This window comes from Nomascus leucogenys, chromosome 16 (genome assembly GCF_006542625.1).
Source record: "Nomascus leucogenys isolate Asia chromosome 16, Asia_NLE_v1, whole genome shotgun sequence".
Lineage (NCBI taxonomy): Eukaryota > Metazoa > Chordata > Mammalia > Primates > Hylobatidae > Nomascus > Nomascus leucogenys.
This window is the reverse complement of record NC_044396.1, coordinates 40284486-40299938: the sequence shown is the minus strand read 5'-3', so window position 1 is coordinate 40299938 and position 15453 is coordinate 40284486. Positions and strand designations below refer to the sequence as shown.

The window sequence follows — 15453 nt, the reverse complement described above, 5'->3', positions numbered from 1 at the left end:
AGCTAACTCCCTTCTTATTTGAATCTGCTAAAGTCATCACATAAATCAAACACATATAACCTAAAACATCCTACTGCTTTAAATTGGCTTAAAGTTTTAAAAAATTTTTGAAAAAGATTTTGTTAGAAAATTTGTTAAATCATATGGACTCAAAATTTAATATGCTTGCACTATAATCAAACAGAACTCTCCGGGTTGTCTTACTTTCCTGCAAGGAACAAAATCTACTTACATGCATTTTTCTCATTCATTAGTAGTGAATTCCAATACCAGTTGCTTACCTTACTGTGTATTAGATTGAAGTCCCGCAGAAAACATTTGTCCTTCAGGGCATCTCTGGGTGAGTCTAAGATTGCAGTGATTTATTCTAGGGAAGCATGGCTGGAATGGGGAATAGACAGGGCTCTGTGATTAGTGGACTCTCAGTGGGTGCATTGTGGAAAAGGAGATTATGCATTTCTCATGAATTATGAGCAATTCATAGTAAATGTGAATTGCTACCTGTGAAATATTTAAATATTAAATCGATATTTATTAATTACTGTGGATAAACACATAGTAGCTATGTGATATTGGATAAGCTGTTGTATGTTATTCTACTCCTTAGATTGTCTCTTTGCTCCAATTTTAGGTGGCTCAGTGTGTAAGATGCCCTCCCAAGCGAAAGCTGTCTTTCTTTCTAGTTCTAGCAATGCAGACACCTGTGCAAACTATGGAGGATGCACATTTGATCAATGATGGCAGGAATACTAGTGCTACTTGAAAATTCTTAAGTTTTCTTTATAATAAATTGTTTCAAAGCATTATAAAGTTGAAAGAAAAAAACACTTTTGCTGAGCTTATACATAAGCTAGAATACTCACTTTGAAAATCTGGAAGTTGTTAGGTTGGCTAAACCACAGACCTGGCTCGTGACTCCTTTCCTGTGACCTGTTAGGTTGTTTTATGACTGGAATGCGATGCTTGCCTCCAGTTAAGAACCCCACAGCTTCACATTTAAAAAGCCACTAATGTAGGGGCTTGGATTTACCATTGATTGGCTTTGTGGCCTTGGGCACTTTCCTTCTCCCTGTGGAGTATCTGTTTCCATACCCGAGAAAGGCTCTGCTCCAGGATTCTTGGATCAGGTTTCCATAGCTCATCTCTGGGTGCTCTGTGTCAGCTGAGCCTGTGCACGGCCAGCCCCTTTGCTGCTAGAGAGGCTGGCTGTGTGAAATTGAACAAATTACTTTATCTCTGTACCACATTTTTCCTAATTAAATAATGGGGTATTTATAGAACCTACCACACAGTGCAGTTGCAAAAATTAAAAATGACTAAATACATGTAAAGCACTTAGGACAATACATTTTTTTTTTTTTTTTTGCTGTTGCTCTTATTTACTTTATGCTGAGTTTGATGCCCTCATCAGCATTTACTCCTAGTCCTCATAAAATGTCTATCTGTATTCTACAGGCCTGGGCCTGTCCAGTATACACAGAGATTGGAATCCAACCATGCGGTACATTTCACTTGGGAAGAGAAACCTTGTAATGGACCCTCCTTCTAACTCTTTCTTCCCTGTAGTCAGAGACTTCTCTCTCTTTCCTGCTTTCAGCAGCCAGTGTTCGCCTAACACCCCTCCCCTACATCTGCTTTCACTCTCCCAGCCCCTACCTCCTTTTTAATGTGCTAGACCAATGACACAGGTAATAATTTTGTGGGGGACAGTGTGTGAGTGCATGGGAGTATGTGTGTGTGACTGTGTCAGTGTATGTGAGCATATATGTGAAAACATGTGTCAATGTGTGAAAGTGTGTTAGTGTACATGAGACAGTGTGAGTGCGAGCGTGACAGTGTGTGAGTGTGTGAGATTAGGTGTGTGCGAGTGTGTAGATGTGTATCTGACTGTGATGGTGTGCGTTAGTGTATGTGTGAGAGTGTATGCGAACAAGTGTGAGTGTGCACGAGTGTCCGAGAGTGTGTGTGTGTTAGCGTAAGTGTGGTAGTGTATATGAGTATATGTAAGTGTGTGAGTGTGAGCATGTGTGAGTATGAGGGTCTGTGAGCATGTGAGGGTGTGTTCATGTGAGTGTGTCAGAGTGTGTCAGTGTGAGACAATGTGAGAGCGTGTGTCTGTCAGTATGAAAGTATGTGTGAAGCTGAGAGTGTCTATGTGAGAGTCTGTGAGTGTGAGTGTGTGTATAATTCAAGGCAACCAAGGTAAAGTTGTTTCATGCTAACCCAAAGGCAATTATTGCCAGGTCTTATACAATGTCACCACTGTAAAATGTCATCACTTTTAAAATGAACAGAACCCCCGGGAGGAATGCATGGGATACGGGCCAGGATGCTGAATTTCAGAGAGTAGTACAGTGTAGCACTGACTCTGGATCCAACCTAAGGCAGTCTGAAACAATCATACCTTTCCAGTGACATGGTTTTCATTCTCTTGTGATTATTATACTTTTTCATTAGGTGTCTGAAGTGCTCTTCCTATAATGATTTATAAGAAGGAAGCCTAGGAATGAAGTAAAAGTATTTCTTTTTCTTAAACATTTTTCTTTTCTCCTTTCAAAAATATTTCTAATTGTGATGAAATAAATACATTTTATGCAAACGTGGGCTGTAAAGCTTTCTTTTTACCTGCCTGCCGTTACTTCAAGTCAGAGAGCTTCCCATTGACAAAATCAAGTACCATTCACTGTGTCTTCCCACGTAAATGTACAATATCCTCTTTTCCAATTTAGTGTGAAACTTTGTTACTTTTCATGGTAACTTTGTATCTGCAGTGCTTTCGTCAGCAGTTCACTATAGACGGCTATATATCACTGTTGGTTTCATTGAGATTATTTGAAAAAGCTGTGTTCAGAAGTCAGGTGCAGGGAATACATTTAAATTTTCTAAGAGGAGTGTGCAGCCTTCCCCATGGATCTTTCTGTCTGTTGGGAAGATTTGCTTCGCAAAGGTCTGCTCAGCTGTCTGCTTTGGAAGCATGCTTCTCCATTTCATCACAGGATTTCTGAAGGAAATGCAAGCCTTTCTGTCTTCAGTTGCCCTGCTTTAAGAGAAGCCTTTTTGAAATGGAAGCTTAGGAAATAACTCCTGGATCAGTTGCACAGAGGGGATACCGAGGTCTGAAAAAGTCTAATTCCAAAAGGATTAAAACAAGACACATTACTTCTCATCCATCCCCCAGGGTTAAGATTAATTCATTTCAAGTATGATGATCATATGACATCAAATATGCCATCCTTTGACTCCGTCAGACAGGACACTTCTCCCTGTTCTGAAATGTAAATAAGCGTGTGGTCACTTGTAATGTATCTTATTATGTTTGTAATCTTAATTACTACCCTAACTTTGCTTACATTAAACATTTTAATGAGTAAAAGAGTAATTTCAACAACCAGTTAGCATCGACTCAAGAGGCTCCCTGGGAAAAGGGGGCAGCATCATGCCCCTTTCTGGGTGGGCTTTGGATTCCCCTTTGGAACATCAGGTTTTTAGACCCAGGACTGTGACGAACAGAAGAGACAAAATATCTCAGAGTTTCTGATTTTCGTATGTGATATATAGTGGTTGGGGCCAGTGAAATTCACAATTTCAGCTGAAGCAATTGCTAATTCTTCAAACATTTTATTTTACTCACCAGCACAAGGAATAACCAACTTGATCTTTTGCCTTCCAGGTATATTCATTTCAACCAACTAGAAACGCTACAGCCAGAGACCTTTGGAGACCTTCTGAGATTAGAGCGACTGTAAGTGTTGACCCTTTAGATGTCCTTTGCTTCTGCTTTACATTTTCCATTTATACAACTCATCTGACCGCTGTGGAGATCAGGCCACTTTGCTGTAAGCTTTAGAGGCATAGCTTGTATCTTGGCACTATAAAACAGAGTTAATATAAAGCTTTCTATAGTTTAAAATCAGTGGAGAAAAGGTGAAATAGCCAATTAAAAATAGGGCAAAAGAGAGGAAGAAGCACTTCACAAATGAGGGAAAGCTATTTAAAAAACTTACATCAGGGGTCGGGCAAGGTGGCTCACACCTGCAATCCCAGTACTTTGGGAGGCCGAGGTGGGCGGATCACCTGAGTTCAGGAGTTCGATACCAGCTTGGCCAAGATAGTAAAATCCTGTTTCTGCTAAAAATACAAAAAAGTAGCTGGACCTGGTGGCACACTCCTGTAATCCCAGCTACTCGGGAGGCTGAGGCACGAGAATTGCTTGAACCCGGGAGGCGAAGGTTGCAGTGAGCCGAGATCATGCCACTGCACTCCAGCCTGGGTTACAGAGTGAGACTCCATCTCAAAAACAAACAAACAAACATAACCTTACAGCAGAATCTAGTATAGTTGAACATATACCTCCCCTATGACCTAGCAGTTTCACTGTCAGGTACATACACAGCAGAAATGCACATATGCATGCACCAGAAGATGTGTTCTTGTATCTGCAGCAGCGTTGCTTCTGGTAGCTCCACACTGAGAACTACTCAAGTCTCCAACAACAAAAGAGTAGAGAAATAAGCTGTTGTATATTCATAAAATATAATACTGTACTGCAACACAGATGGATGTCAGAAACATTCTGAGAAGAATCGTATAAATGCTGGAACTTGCATAGTTCTATTTTATTCTCAAAATAAATTTTAAAAGAGATAGCAGAAATACATGTGGTGTTGAGAAGTCGAATGGTGCTTACCTTTAGTAGGAGAAAGGCCATTGGAAATGGCAGGAGGAGCCTCTGTAGGCCTGGCAATGTTTTGTATTCTTCGTTTTTCCCGGGTGATAATTACACAGCTGTGTTCACTTTCAGGTAAGGCGTTGTACTCTACATCACGATGGCTACACTCTTCCAGATGAACGTTGTTATTTCAATAAAGGCTTATTAAATAAACAGTGACAAACCACAAGGGCACTTGGACATCCTTCTTCTGTTTTGTCTTTTATCAAATGAAGTTACTCTGCTACTTCAGTTTTTCCAATACCTTATATTAATATATTTATTTATTTATTTTATTTTTTTATTATACTTTAAGTTTTAGGGTACGTGTGCACAACATGCAGGTTAGTTACATATGTATACATGTGCCATGTTGGTGTGCTGCACCCATTAACTCGTCATTTAACATTAGGTATATCTCCAAATGCTATCCCTCCCCCCTCCCCCACCCCACAACAGGCCCTGGTGTGTGATGTTCCCCTTCCTGAGTCCATGTGTTCTCATCGTTCAATTCCCACCTATGAGTGAGAACATGCAGTGTTTCCTTTTCTGTCCTTGCGATAGTTTGCCGAGAATGATGGTTTCCAGCTTCATCCATGTCTCTACAAAGGACATGAACTCATCATTTTTTATGGCTGCATAGTATTCCATGGTGTATATGTGCCACATTTTCTTAATCCAGTCTATCATTGTTGGACATTTGGGTTGGTTCCAAGTCTTTGCTATTGTGAATAGTGCTGCAGTAAACATACATGTGCATGTGTCTTTATAGCAGCATGATTTATAGTCCTTTGGGTATATACCCAGTAATGGGATGGCTGGGTCAAATGGTATTTCTAGTTCTAGATCCCTGAGGAATCGCCACAGTGACTTCCACAATGGTTGAACTAGTTTATAGTCCCACCAACAGTGTAAAAGTGTTCCTATTTCTCCACATCCTCTCCAGCACCTGTTGTTTCCTGACTTTTTAATGATGGCCATTCTCACTGGTGTGAGATGATATCTCATTGTGGTTTTGATTAGCATTTCTCTGATGGCCAATGATGATGAGCATTTTTTCATGTGTCTGTTGGCTGCATAAATGTCTTCTTTTGAGAAATGTCTGTTCATATCCTTTGCCAACTTTTTGATGGGGCTGTTTGCTTTTTTCTTGTAAACTTGTTTGAGTTCATTGTAGATTCTGGATATTAGCCCTTTGTCAGATGAGTAGGTTGCAAAAATGTTCTCCCATTCTATAGGTTGCCTGTTCACTTTGATGGTAGTTTCTTTTGCTATGCAGAAGCTCTTTAGTTCAATTAGATCCCATTTGTCAATTTTGGCTTTTGTTGCCGTTGCTTTTGGTGTTTTAGACATGAAGTCCTTGCCCATGCCTATGTCCTGAATGGTATTGCCTAGGTTTTCTTCTAGGGTTTTTATGGTTTTAGGTCTAACATGTAAGTCTTTAATCCATCTCGAGTTAATTTATATATAAGGTGTAAGGAAGGGATCCAGTCTCAGCTTTCTGCATATGGCTAGCCAGTTTTCCCAGCACCATTTATTAAATAGGGAATCCTTTCCCCATTTCTTGTTTTTGTCAGGTTTGTCAAAGATCAGATGGTTGTAGATATGTGGCATTATATCTGAGGGCTCTGTTCTGTTCCATTGGTCTCTATCTCTGTTTTGGTAGCAGTACCATGCTGTTTTGGTTACTGTAGCCTTGTAGTATAGGTAGTGTGATGCCTCCAGCTTTGTTCTTTTGGCTTAGTCAATCGACTTGGTGATGAGGGCTCTTTTTTGGTTCCATATGAACTTTAAAGTAGTTTTTTCCAATTCTGTGAAGAAAGTCATTGGTAGCTTGATGGGGATGGCATTGAATCTATAAATTACCTTGGGCAGTTGGCCATTTTCACGATATTGATTCTTCCTATCCATGAACATGGAATGTTCTTCCATTTGTTTGTATCCTCTTTTATTTCATCGAGCAGTGGTTTGTAGTTCTCCTTGAAGAGGTTCTTCACATCCCTTGTAAGTTGGATTCCTAGGTATTTTATTCTCTTTGAAGCAATTGTGAATGGGAGTTCACTCATGATTTGGCTCTCTGTTTGTCTGTTATTGGTGTATAAGAAGGCTTGTGATTTTTGCACATTGATTTTGTATCCTGAGACTTTGCTGAAGTTGCTTATCAGCTTAAGGAGATTTTGGGCTGAGACGATGGGGTTTTCTAAATATACAATCATGTCATCTGCAAACAGGGACAATTTGACTTCCTCTTTTCCTGATTGAAAACACTTTATTTCCTTCTCCTGCCTGATTGCCCTGGCCAGAACTTCCAACACTGTGTTGAATAGGAGTGATGAGAGAGGGCATCCCTGTCTTGTGCCAGTTTTCAAAGGGAATGCTTCCAGTTTTTGCGCATTCAGTGTGATATTGGCTGTGGGTTTGTCATAGATATCTCTTATTATTTTGAGATACGTCCCGTCAGTACCTAACTTATTGAGAGTTTTTAGCATGAAGGGCTGTTGAATTTTGTCAAAGGCCTTTTCTACATCTATTGAGATAATCATGTGGCTTTTGTCGTGGGTTCTGTTTATATGCTGGATTACGTTTATTGATTTGTGTATGTTGAACCAGCCTTGCATCCCAGGGATGAAGCCCACTTGATCATGGTGGATAAGGTTTTTGACGTGTTGCTGGATTTGGTTTGCCAGTATTTTATTGAGAATTTTTGCATCGATGTTCCTCAGGGATATTGGTCTAAAATTCTCTTTTTTTGTTGTGTCTCGCCAGGCTTTGGTATCAGGATGATGCCAGCCTCATAAAATGAGTTAGGGAGGATTCCCTCTTTTTCTATTGATTGGAATAGTTTCAGAAGGAATGGTACCAGTTCCTCCTTGTACCTCCTTGGCTGTGAATCCATCTGGTCCTGGACTCTTTTTGGTTGGTAAGCTATTAATTATTGCCTCAATTTCAGAGCCTGTTATTGGTCTATTCAGAGATTCAACTTCTTCCTGGTTTAGTCTTGGGAGGGTGTATGTGTCGAGGAATTTATCCATTTCTTCTAGATTTTCTAGTTTATTTGTGTAGAGTTGTTTGTAGTATTCTCTGATGGTAGATTGTATTTCTGTTGGATCAGTGATGATATCCCCTTTTTCATTTTTTATTGCGTCTATTTGATTCTTCTCTCTTTTCTTCTTTATTAGTCTTGCTAGCATCTATATTTTGTTGATCGATTCATTGATTTTTTGAAGGTTTTTTAATCTCTATCTCCTTCAGTTCTGTTCTGATCTTGGTTATTTCTTGCCTTCTGCTAGCTTTTGAATGTGTTTGCTCTTGCTTCTCTAGTTCTTTTAATTGTGATGTTAGGGTGTCAATTTTAGATCTTTCATGCTTTCTCTTGTCGGCATTTAATGCTATCAATTTCCCTCTACACACTGCTTTGAATGTGTCCCAGAGATTCTGTTATGTTGTGTCTTTGTTCTCGTTGGCTTCAAAGAACATCTTTATTTCTGCCTTCATTCCGTTATGCACCCAGTAGTCATTCAGGAGCAGGTTGTTCAGTTTCCATGTAGGTGAGTGATTTTGAGTGAGTTTCTTAATCCTGAGTTCTAGTTTGATTGCACTGTGGTCTGAGAGAGAGTTTGTTATAATTTCTGTTCTTTTACATTTGCTGAGGAGTGCTTTACTTCCAACTATGTTGTCAATTTTGGAATAGGTGTGGTGTGGTGCTGAGAAGAAGGTATATTCTGTTGATTTGGGGTGGAGAGCTCTGCAGATGTCTATTAGGTCCACTTGGTGCAGAGCTGAGTTCAATTCCTGGATATCCTTGTTAATTTTCTGTCTCGTTGATCTGTCTAATGTTGACAGTGAGGTGTTAAAGTCTCCCATTGTTATTGTGTGGGAGTCTTTGTCTCTTTCTACGTCTCTAAGGACTTGCTTATGAATCTGGGTGCTCCTGTATTGGGTGCATATATATTTAGGATAGTTAGCTCTTCTTGTTGAATTGATCCCTTTACCATTATGTAATGGCCTTCTTTGTCTCTTTTGATCTTTGTTGGTTTAAAGTCTGTTTTATCAGAGACTAGGATTGCAACCCCTGCCTTTTTTGTTTTCCATTTGCTTGGTAGATCTTCCTCCATCCCTTTATTTTGAGCCTATGTGTGTCTCTGCACATGAGATGGGTTTCCTGAATACAGCACACTGATGGGTTTTGGCTCTTTATCCAATTTGCCAGTCTGTGTCTTTTAATTGTAGCATTTAGCCCATTTACATTTAAGGTGAATATTGTTATGTGTGAATTTGATCCTGTCATTATGATGTTAGCTGGTTATTTTGCTCATTAGTTGATGCAGTTTCTTCCTAGCCTTGATGATCTTTACAATTTGGCATGTTTTTGCAGTGGATGGTACCGGTTGTTCCCTTCCATGTTTAGTGCTTCCTTCAGGAGCTCTTTTAGGGCAGGCCTGGTGGTGACAAAGTCTCTCAGCATTTGCCTGTCTTTAAAGTATTTTATTTCTCCTTCATTTATGAAGCCTAGTTTCGCTGGATATGAAATTCTGGGTTGAAAATTCTTTTCTTTAAGAATGTTGAATATTGGACTCCACTCTCTTCTGGCTTGTAGAATTTCAGCTGTTAGTCTGATGGGCTTCCCTTTGTGGATAACTCAACCTTTCTCTCTGGCTGCCCTTAACAATTTTCCTTCATTTCAACTTTGGTGAATCTGACAATTATGTGTCTTGGAGTTGCTCTTCTCGAGCAGTATTTTTGTGGCGTTCTCTGTATTTCCTGAATTTGCATGTTGGCCTGCCTTGCTAGATTGGGGAAGTTCTCCTGGATAATATCCTGTAAAGTGTTTTCCAACTTGGTTCCATTCTCCCCGTCAGTTTCAGGTACACCAATCAGATGTAGATTTGGTCTTTTCACATAGTGCCATATTTCTTGGAGGCTTTGTTCATTTCTTTTTATTCTTTTTTCTCTAAACTTCTCTTCTCACTTCATTTCATTCATTTGATCTTCCATCATTGATACCCTTTCTTCCAGTTGATTGAGTCGGCTACTGAGGCTTGTGCATTCGTCACGTAGTTCTCATGCCTTGGTTTTCAGCTCCATCAGGTCCTTTAAGGACTTCTCTGCATTGGTTATTCTAGTTAGCCATTCGTCTAATTTTTTTTCAAGGTTTTTAACTTCTTTGCCATGGGTTTGAACTTCCTCCTTTAGCTCGGGGTAGTTTGATTATCTGAAGCCTTCTTCTCTCAACTCTTCAAAAGTCATTCTCCGTCCAGCTTTTTTCTGTTGCTGGTGAGGAGTTGCGTTCCTTTGGAGGAGGAGAGGTGCTCTGATTTTTAGAGTTTCCAGTTTTTCTGCTCTGTTTTTTCCCCATCTTTGTGGTTTTATCTACCCTTGGTCTTTGATGATGGTGAGGTACAGATGGGGTTTTGGTGTAGATGTCCTTTCTGTTTGTTAGTTTTCCTTCTAACAGTCAGGACCATCAGCTGCAGGTCTGTTGGAGTTTTCTCTGGATGTCCACTCCAGACCCTGTTTGCCTGGGTATCAGCAGCTCAGGCTGCAGAACAGTGGATATTGGTGAGCAGCAAATGTTGCTGCCTGATTGTTCCTCTGGAAGTTTTGTCTCAGAGGAGTACCCGGCCGTGTGAGGTGTCAGTCTGCCCCTACTGGGGGATGCCTCCCAGTTAGGCTACTCAGGGGTCAGGGACCCACTTGAGGAGGCAGTCTGTCCGTTCTCAGATCTCCAGCTGTGTGCTGGGAGAACCACTACTCTCTTCAAAGCTGTCAGACAGGGACATTTAAGTCTGCAGAAGATTCTGCTGCCTTTTGTTTGTCTGTGTCCTGCCTCCAGAGGTGGAGTCTACAGAGGCAGGCAGGCCTCCTTGAGCTGTGGTGGGCTCCACCCAGTTTGAGCTTCCCGGCTGCTTTGTTTACCTACTCAAGCCTTGGCAATGGCAGGCGCCCCTCCCCAAGCCTCACTGCTGCCTTGCAGTTTGATCTGAGACTACTGTGCTAGCAATGAGAGAGGCTCTGTGGGCATAGGACCCTCTGAGCCAGGTGCGGGATACAATCTCCTGGTGTGCCATTTTCTAAGACCATTGGAAAAGCCCACTATTAGGGTGGGAGTGACCCGATTTTCCAGGTGCCATGTGTCACCCCTTTCTTTGACTAGGAAAGGGAATTCCCTGACCCCTTGCGCTTCCCGGGTGAGGTGATGCCTTGCCCAGCTTCGGCTCATGCTCAGTGTTCTGCACCCACTGTCCTGCACCCACTTTCCGACACTCCCCAGTGAAATGCACCCGGTACCTCAGTTGGAAATGCAGAAATCACCCATCTTCTGCGTCACTCACGCTGGGAACTGTAGACTGGAGCTGTTCCTATTCGGCCATCTTGGCTCCACCCCAATAAATTTATTGTATCTAGCTGATGATATGCTATTTCTCTCTGAAAATAAAGAAAATGCAGAATTACGTAGCTGACCTTAAGCAGAAAAATGTTTTCCCTAAAAGAAAATTTGAATTAAAAATTTATGTTTAAAAAAGGATGCCCTTAATTAATATACAAAATAGATCAGTAAAATTAAAGGCTAAGAAGAGCCAGTTAATCACTTTCTTATGCAGTTACTGCAATCTCATTTGCCTATAGAAGTGTAACAGTTGCAAGGCATAAAATCACATGGTTTGCTTTTGTTTGCGTTGTGCTGGAGGCATGTGATCATGAATAGGAAACGAGGTAGGAATGTGTGTTATACTACTCCTTTTCTGCTCTAACCTGTGTGAGCAGGGAGCCAGCCCTGTGCAGGACAGCCCTGGTGCAAGACAGATGGATTCAAGATTTAGCATCACAATGGTTAATAACTTCAAAACACCTGGAACACCAACTTTAATTTGGTGGAAATTTTTTTGTCACATTGTTAACCTTGTGTTCCTGTGGTGTAGCAATAAACCACCAAGCCTTGTATTTTTGTTGTGTAGCCAATAAACCACCAAGACTCAAATCCTCACCAACAGCAGCCCTGAAAACTGCAAAGATGGGAAGGGGAGAGTGCTGCTGCCTGGGGAGGTGTGGAAGCCCTGGCAGGCAGGCCCATGGCAATGGTGCTGGGGCTTGCCTTTATAGAAGGGACTTCTTAGCTTGGGATCCATGAATGGGTTTGGAAGGCAGGGAATGGACTAACTAAAAAAGTTTTAGCTTCTGGTTTCTTTCCTATTGTCTAAATATATTTGCATCTATTTTAACCTTGTAGTACAGACATGTGATATCAAATCATATCATACAATAGTGCTCCTGAAAGAAAACTCAAGCTTGGACCCTCTCTCCAGAGGCAGCTTCTTTTAGGTATTTCTCTTTTATATTCTTTGGTTGTTGCCATCGTAATTGTCTAGTGTTATTAGGGCTCTCTAGAGGGACAGAACTAATAGGATAGATAGATGTATATAAAAGGGAGTTTATTAAGGAGTATTAACTTACATTATCACAAGGTCCCACAATAGACCATCTGCAAGCTGAGGAGCAAGGAAGCCAGTTCAAGTCCCAGACCTGAAGAATTTGGAGTCTGATGTTTGAGGGCAAGAGGAATGCAGCTCAGTAGAAAGATGTAGTCTGGGAGGCTAAGCCAGTCTAGTCTTTTTACGTTCTTCTGCCTGCTTTTTATTCTGGCCATGCTGGCAGCTGATTAGATGGTGCCTACTCAGATTAAGGGTGGGTCTGCCTTTCCCAGTTCACTGACTCAAATGTTAATCTCCTTTGGCAACACCCTCACAAGCACACCAAGGATCAATATTTTGCAGCCTTCCCAATCAAATTAACGCTCAGTATTAACCATCACAGCTGGGTAATAGATTTTTATTTCTTTCATTTTCTACTGTAGAAGATATCAATTTTCACTCTGAAGATGAGGATTTATCTTGCTTATGCTATCCATGTGTGATACACACACACACACACACACACACACATAGAAGATCAATTACATACTGATGAGTGAACTATATGTATATATATATATACATATATATATATATATATATGACTCATAAAGAAGGTCCACTAAATATATATATATATACATTCACATATTTAGTCCATTCATTGGTATGTAATTGACCTTCTAATTCTTGTTGCATTAATTTTGATAGCCTGTCTTCTTTATTTAAAGTTTTGAAACTACTACCCAATCCCATACTTACTTGCATTTTCTTCCCCTTTTACATCTTCACTCTGTTAGCTATGTTATTATCTTTATATTACCCAGATATTCAACATGCTTATCCTGCAACTACAATGAAATTTCTTGCTGTTGACCATAAATTACCTTGAACAATTAAAAGTATATATTATTTTAACTAAATTATTGTAGGATCAGGAAGCATGCTCAGATTTTCTTTCTTTCTCTATGTGTAAATATTATGAATCTGGCCACTTCAAAAATAATTGTCTTAATAAAAGGGCAATTTTCTTGTGTGATTTAAATTATTTAAAATAATGTCATGTCTTTGGTTCATATTTGAACTGTTATTTTCATATATATTTTTTGCTTTTCCTGGACATTCTAAATGCATTATGTGTATTTGCAATATCTTCACATTTTTTATACAATCAAATTATATAAACCATGTCATTTCTCTTTTACACCAGACACCCCTGTCTTCTAATTTGAACTGGCTTTTCATTAGGATTAGTGTCATCTGCCATCAACCTGGGATTTTCCTTCACTAATTGCTTGAGTGAAGTCCAAGGTTTCTGGTCTCCATTCTTCCTTTTTCTTGTGTTACTTCTTTTTTCTGCTGGAATACATGTTGAAAAATTTACTATGAAGAGGCTTAAGGGAGACAGTTTTGATAATCCTTGAATGCCTGAAATTGTATGTATTATTTCCTCATAATTAGTTGATAGGTCATCTGTTATAAAATTATAAGTTCAAGAAGTTTCCCTTGATCTTTGAAGAGTCCATTCTATTTCTTCTAGCCTATTATGATTCTATTTTATAGGAAATCAATTTTATTTTCACAGAGAGGTTTAAAATTTTATGATTATTCTTTATTTTAAAAAATCTTACAGGCCAAATATAATGGCCTGCACTTTGAGAGGCTGAGGTGGGAGGATTGCTTGAGCCCAGGAGTTCTAGACTGGCCTGGGCAACATAGCAAAACCCAACCTCTACAAAAAATAAAAATAAAAATAAATTAGCTGAGCATGATGGCAGGCACCTGTAGTTTCAGCTACTTGGGAGGGTGAGGCAGGAGGACTGCTTGAGCCTAGGAGGTTGAGGCTGCAATGAACCATGATTGTGCCACTGTACTCCATCCTGAGTGAAGGGTGAGACCCTGTCTCTAAATAAGTATATAGTTAAAGTAAAAATAAGATCTTATAAATTTACATCAAGGAATGAGACTTTTCAGTTATTGGAGTTTTCAATGTAAAGACAAATCCATCCACAATTTTGAAAGATTCTCTTTAATGATTTATTTAACTATGTTTCCCTTTATCCTTTCTGTCTTCTCTTCTAGAGATACCTTAATTGAATATTAGATCATCTGGATCTCTATATTTTTTATCTTTTGTTTTATAATATCTGTTATTTTGTCATTTTGATTCCTAACCTGGTATGTTTTACTTAATTTTTAACATTTACTACATAAAAACATTTTTTAATCAGAGTTTAATTCCTAGAGATCTTTCTTGTTTCCTATTTATCTTCTATAGAAACTTATCCTTGTTTTATAAGTATGATATATATTGAAGTCTCTGAGTACATGTAATAATTGTAATGCTTTCTTACTTTTTTTCTCTAGTTCTTAGAATTTCCCTGTTTCTTCTGGCATTGTTTTCCTTTTTTAAAATCTTGGTCTTTCTTTTTCATGTTCCTAATTAACCTCCCATGCCTTGTGATTCTTCATTGTCTATTGATATTTGAAATTAGTAGCATTTCAATTGGTAGTGTGAGTTTCACCTGCTCTCCTTTAGATAAGTTTATTTTCTTACAAAATTTCCCCTTTGGTGTAAATTTTAGTTTGAACAATTGGATGTAAAATGCAGATTTATCTTCCTAAAATTCCAGAATGGGGAAGGCTTTTTCTCTTCAGTTTCAGCTCCACAAAAATTCCGTTACTTTTCTTCTTTCAATTTGTTCAATTTCTTTGGAAAAAAATCTCTATTTCTATGTCTATCTCATCTATCACTATGTCAATAACATTTTCCTCTTAGCTGTTGGTGTTCTGTATGGATGGTGGCTACTAATTATTGTGTTTCTCCATCCAGGTCTCTGTGAACCCTTGTTTACAATCTCACTTCTCCCTCCTCTGCCCCTGCCTTAACTGTTTGGGGCCTCTGGGCAACACACAGTCAGATTGCTCCTGCCTCATAGGATTCTCTGGGCTGCAGCTTTCTCTCCTATTTCATCTGTCAACACTTTCTCATGTATTTTATTTTTCCAGAATTTGCTGAATACTCTTATCTGTCCGTGACCTTCCACATTCTGCCTTCTTGGTGAATATGGATATATTTGTTCTTAGTAAGCATCCTGGTAATTATTTCAGTGGAGACTCAAAAGAGATTGAGGAAGATTTGCATATCTACTTCACTATTTTGGACTGAAATTCTTTTCCCCGTAACTTTGAAATTTGTTTGCTGAAATAATATTTTTATTGCTAAAATTATCCTATTAAGGCATTTCTAAATTCAAGCAAATTTACCATGACTTTATCTGCAGACTGCACATAGTCGAGTAATGTGCATTCAGCAGGAGCAGCACAATGCCTAGA

The 15453-nt window shown here is 39.4% G+C and overlaps 1 protein-coding gene across 2 annotated transcripts in view; it reads left to right on the top strand.

Moving 5' to 3' along the window:
• Positions 1-15453, top strand: part of PXDNL (peroxidasin like) — a 330955-nt gene that overhangs the window by 148504 nt on the left and 166998 nt on the right. For both annotated transcript variants that reach the window (XM_030795454.1, XM_030795455.1), the window contains one exon: positions 3671-3742. In XM_030795454.1, the coding sequence (XP_030651314.1) occupies positions 3671-3742 (72 nt within the window). The remainder of the gene's footprint in view (positions 1-3670; positions 3743-15453) is intronic.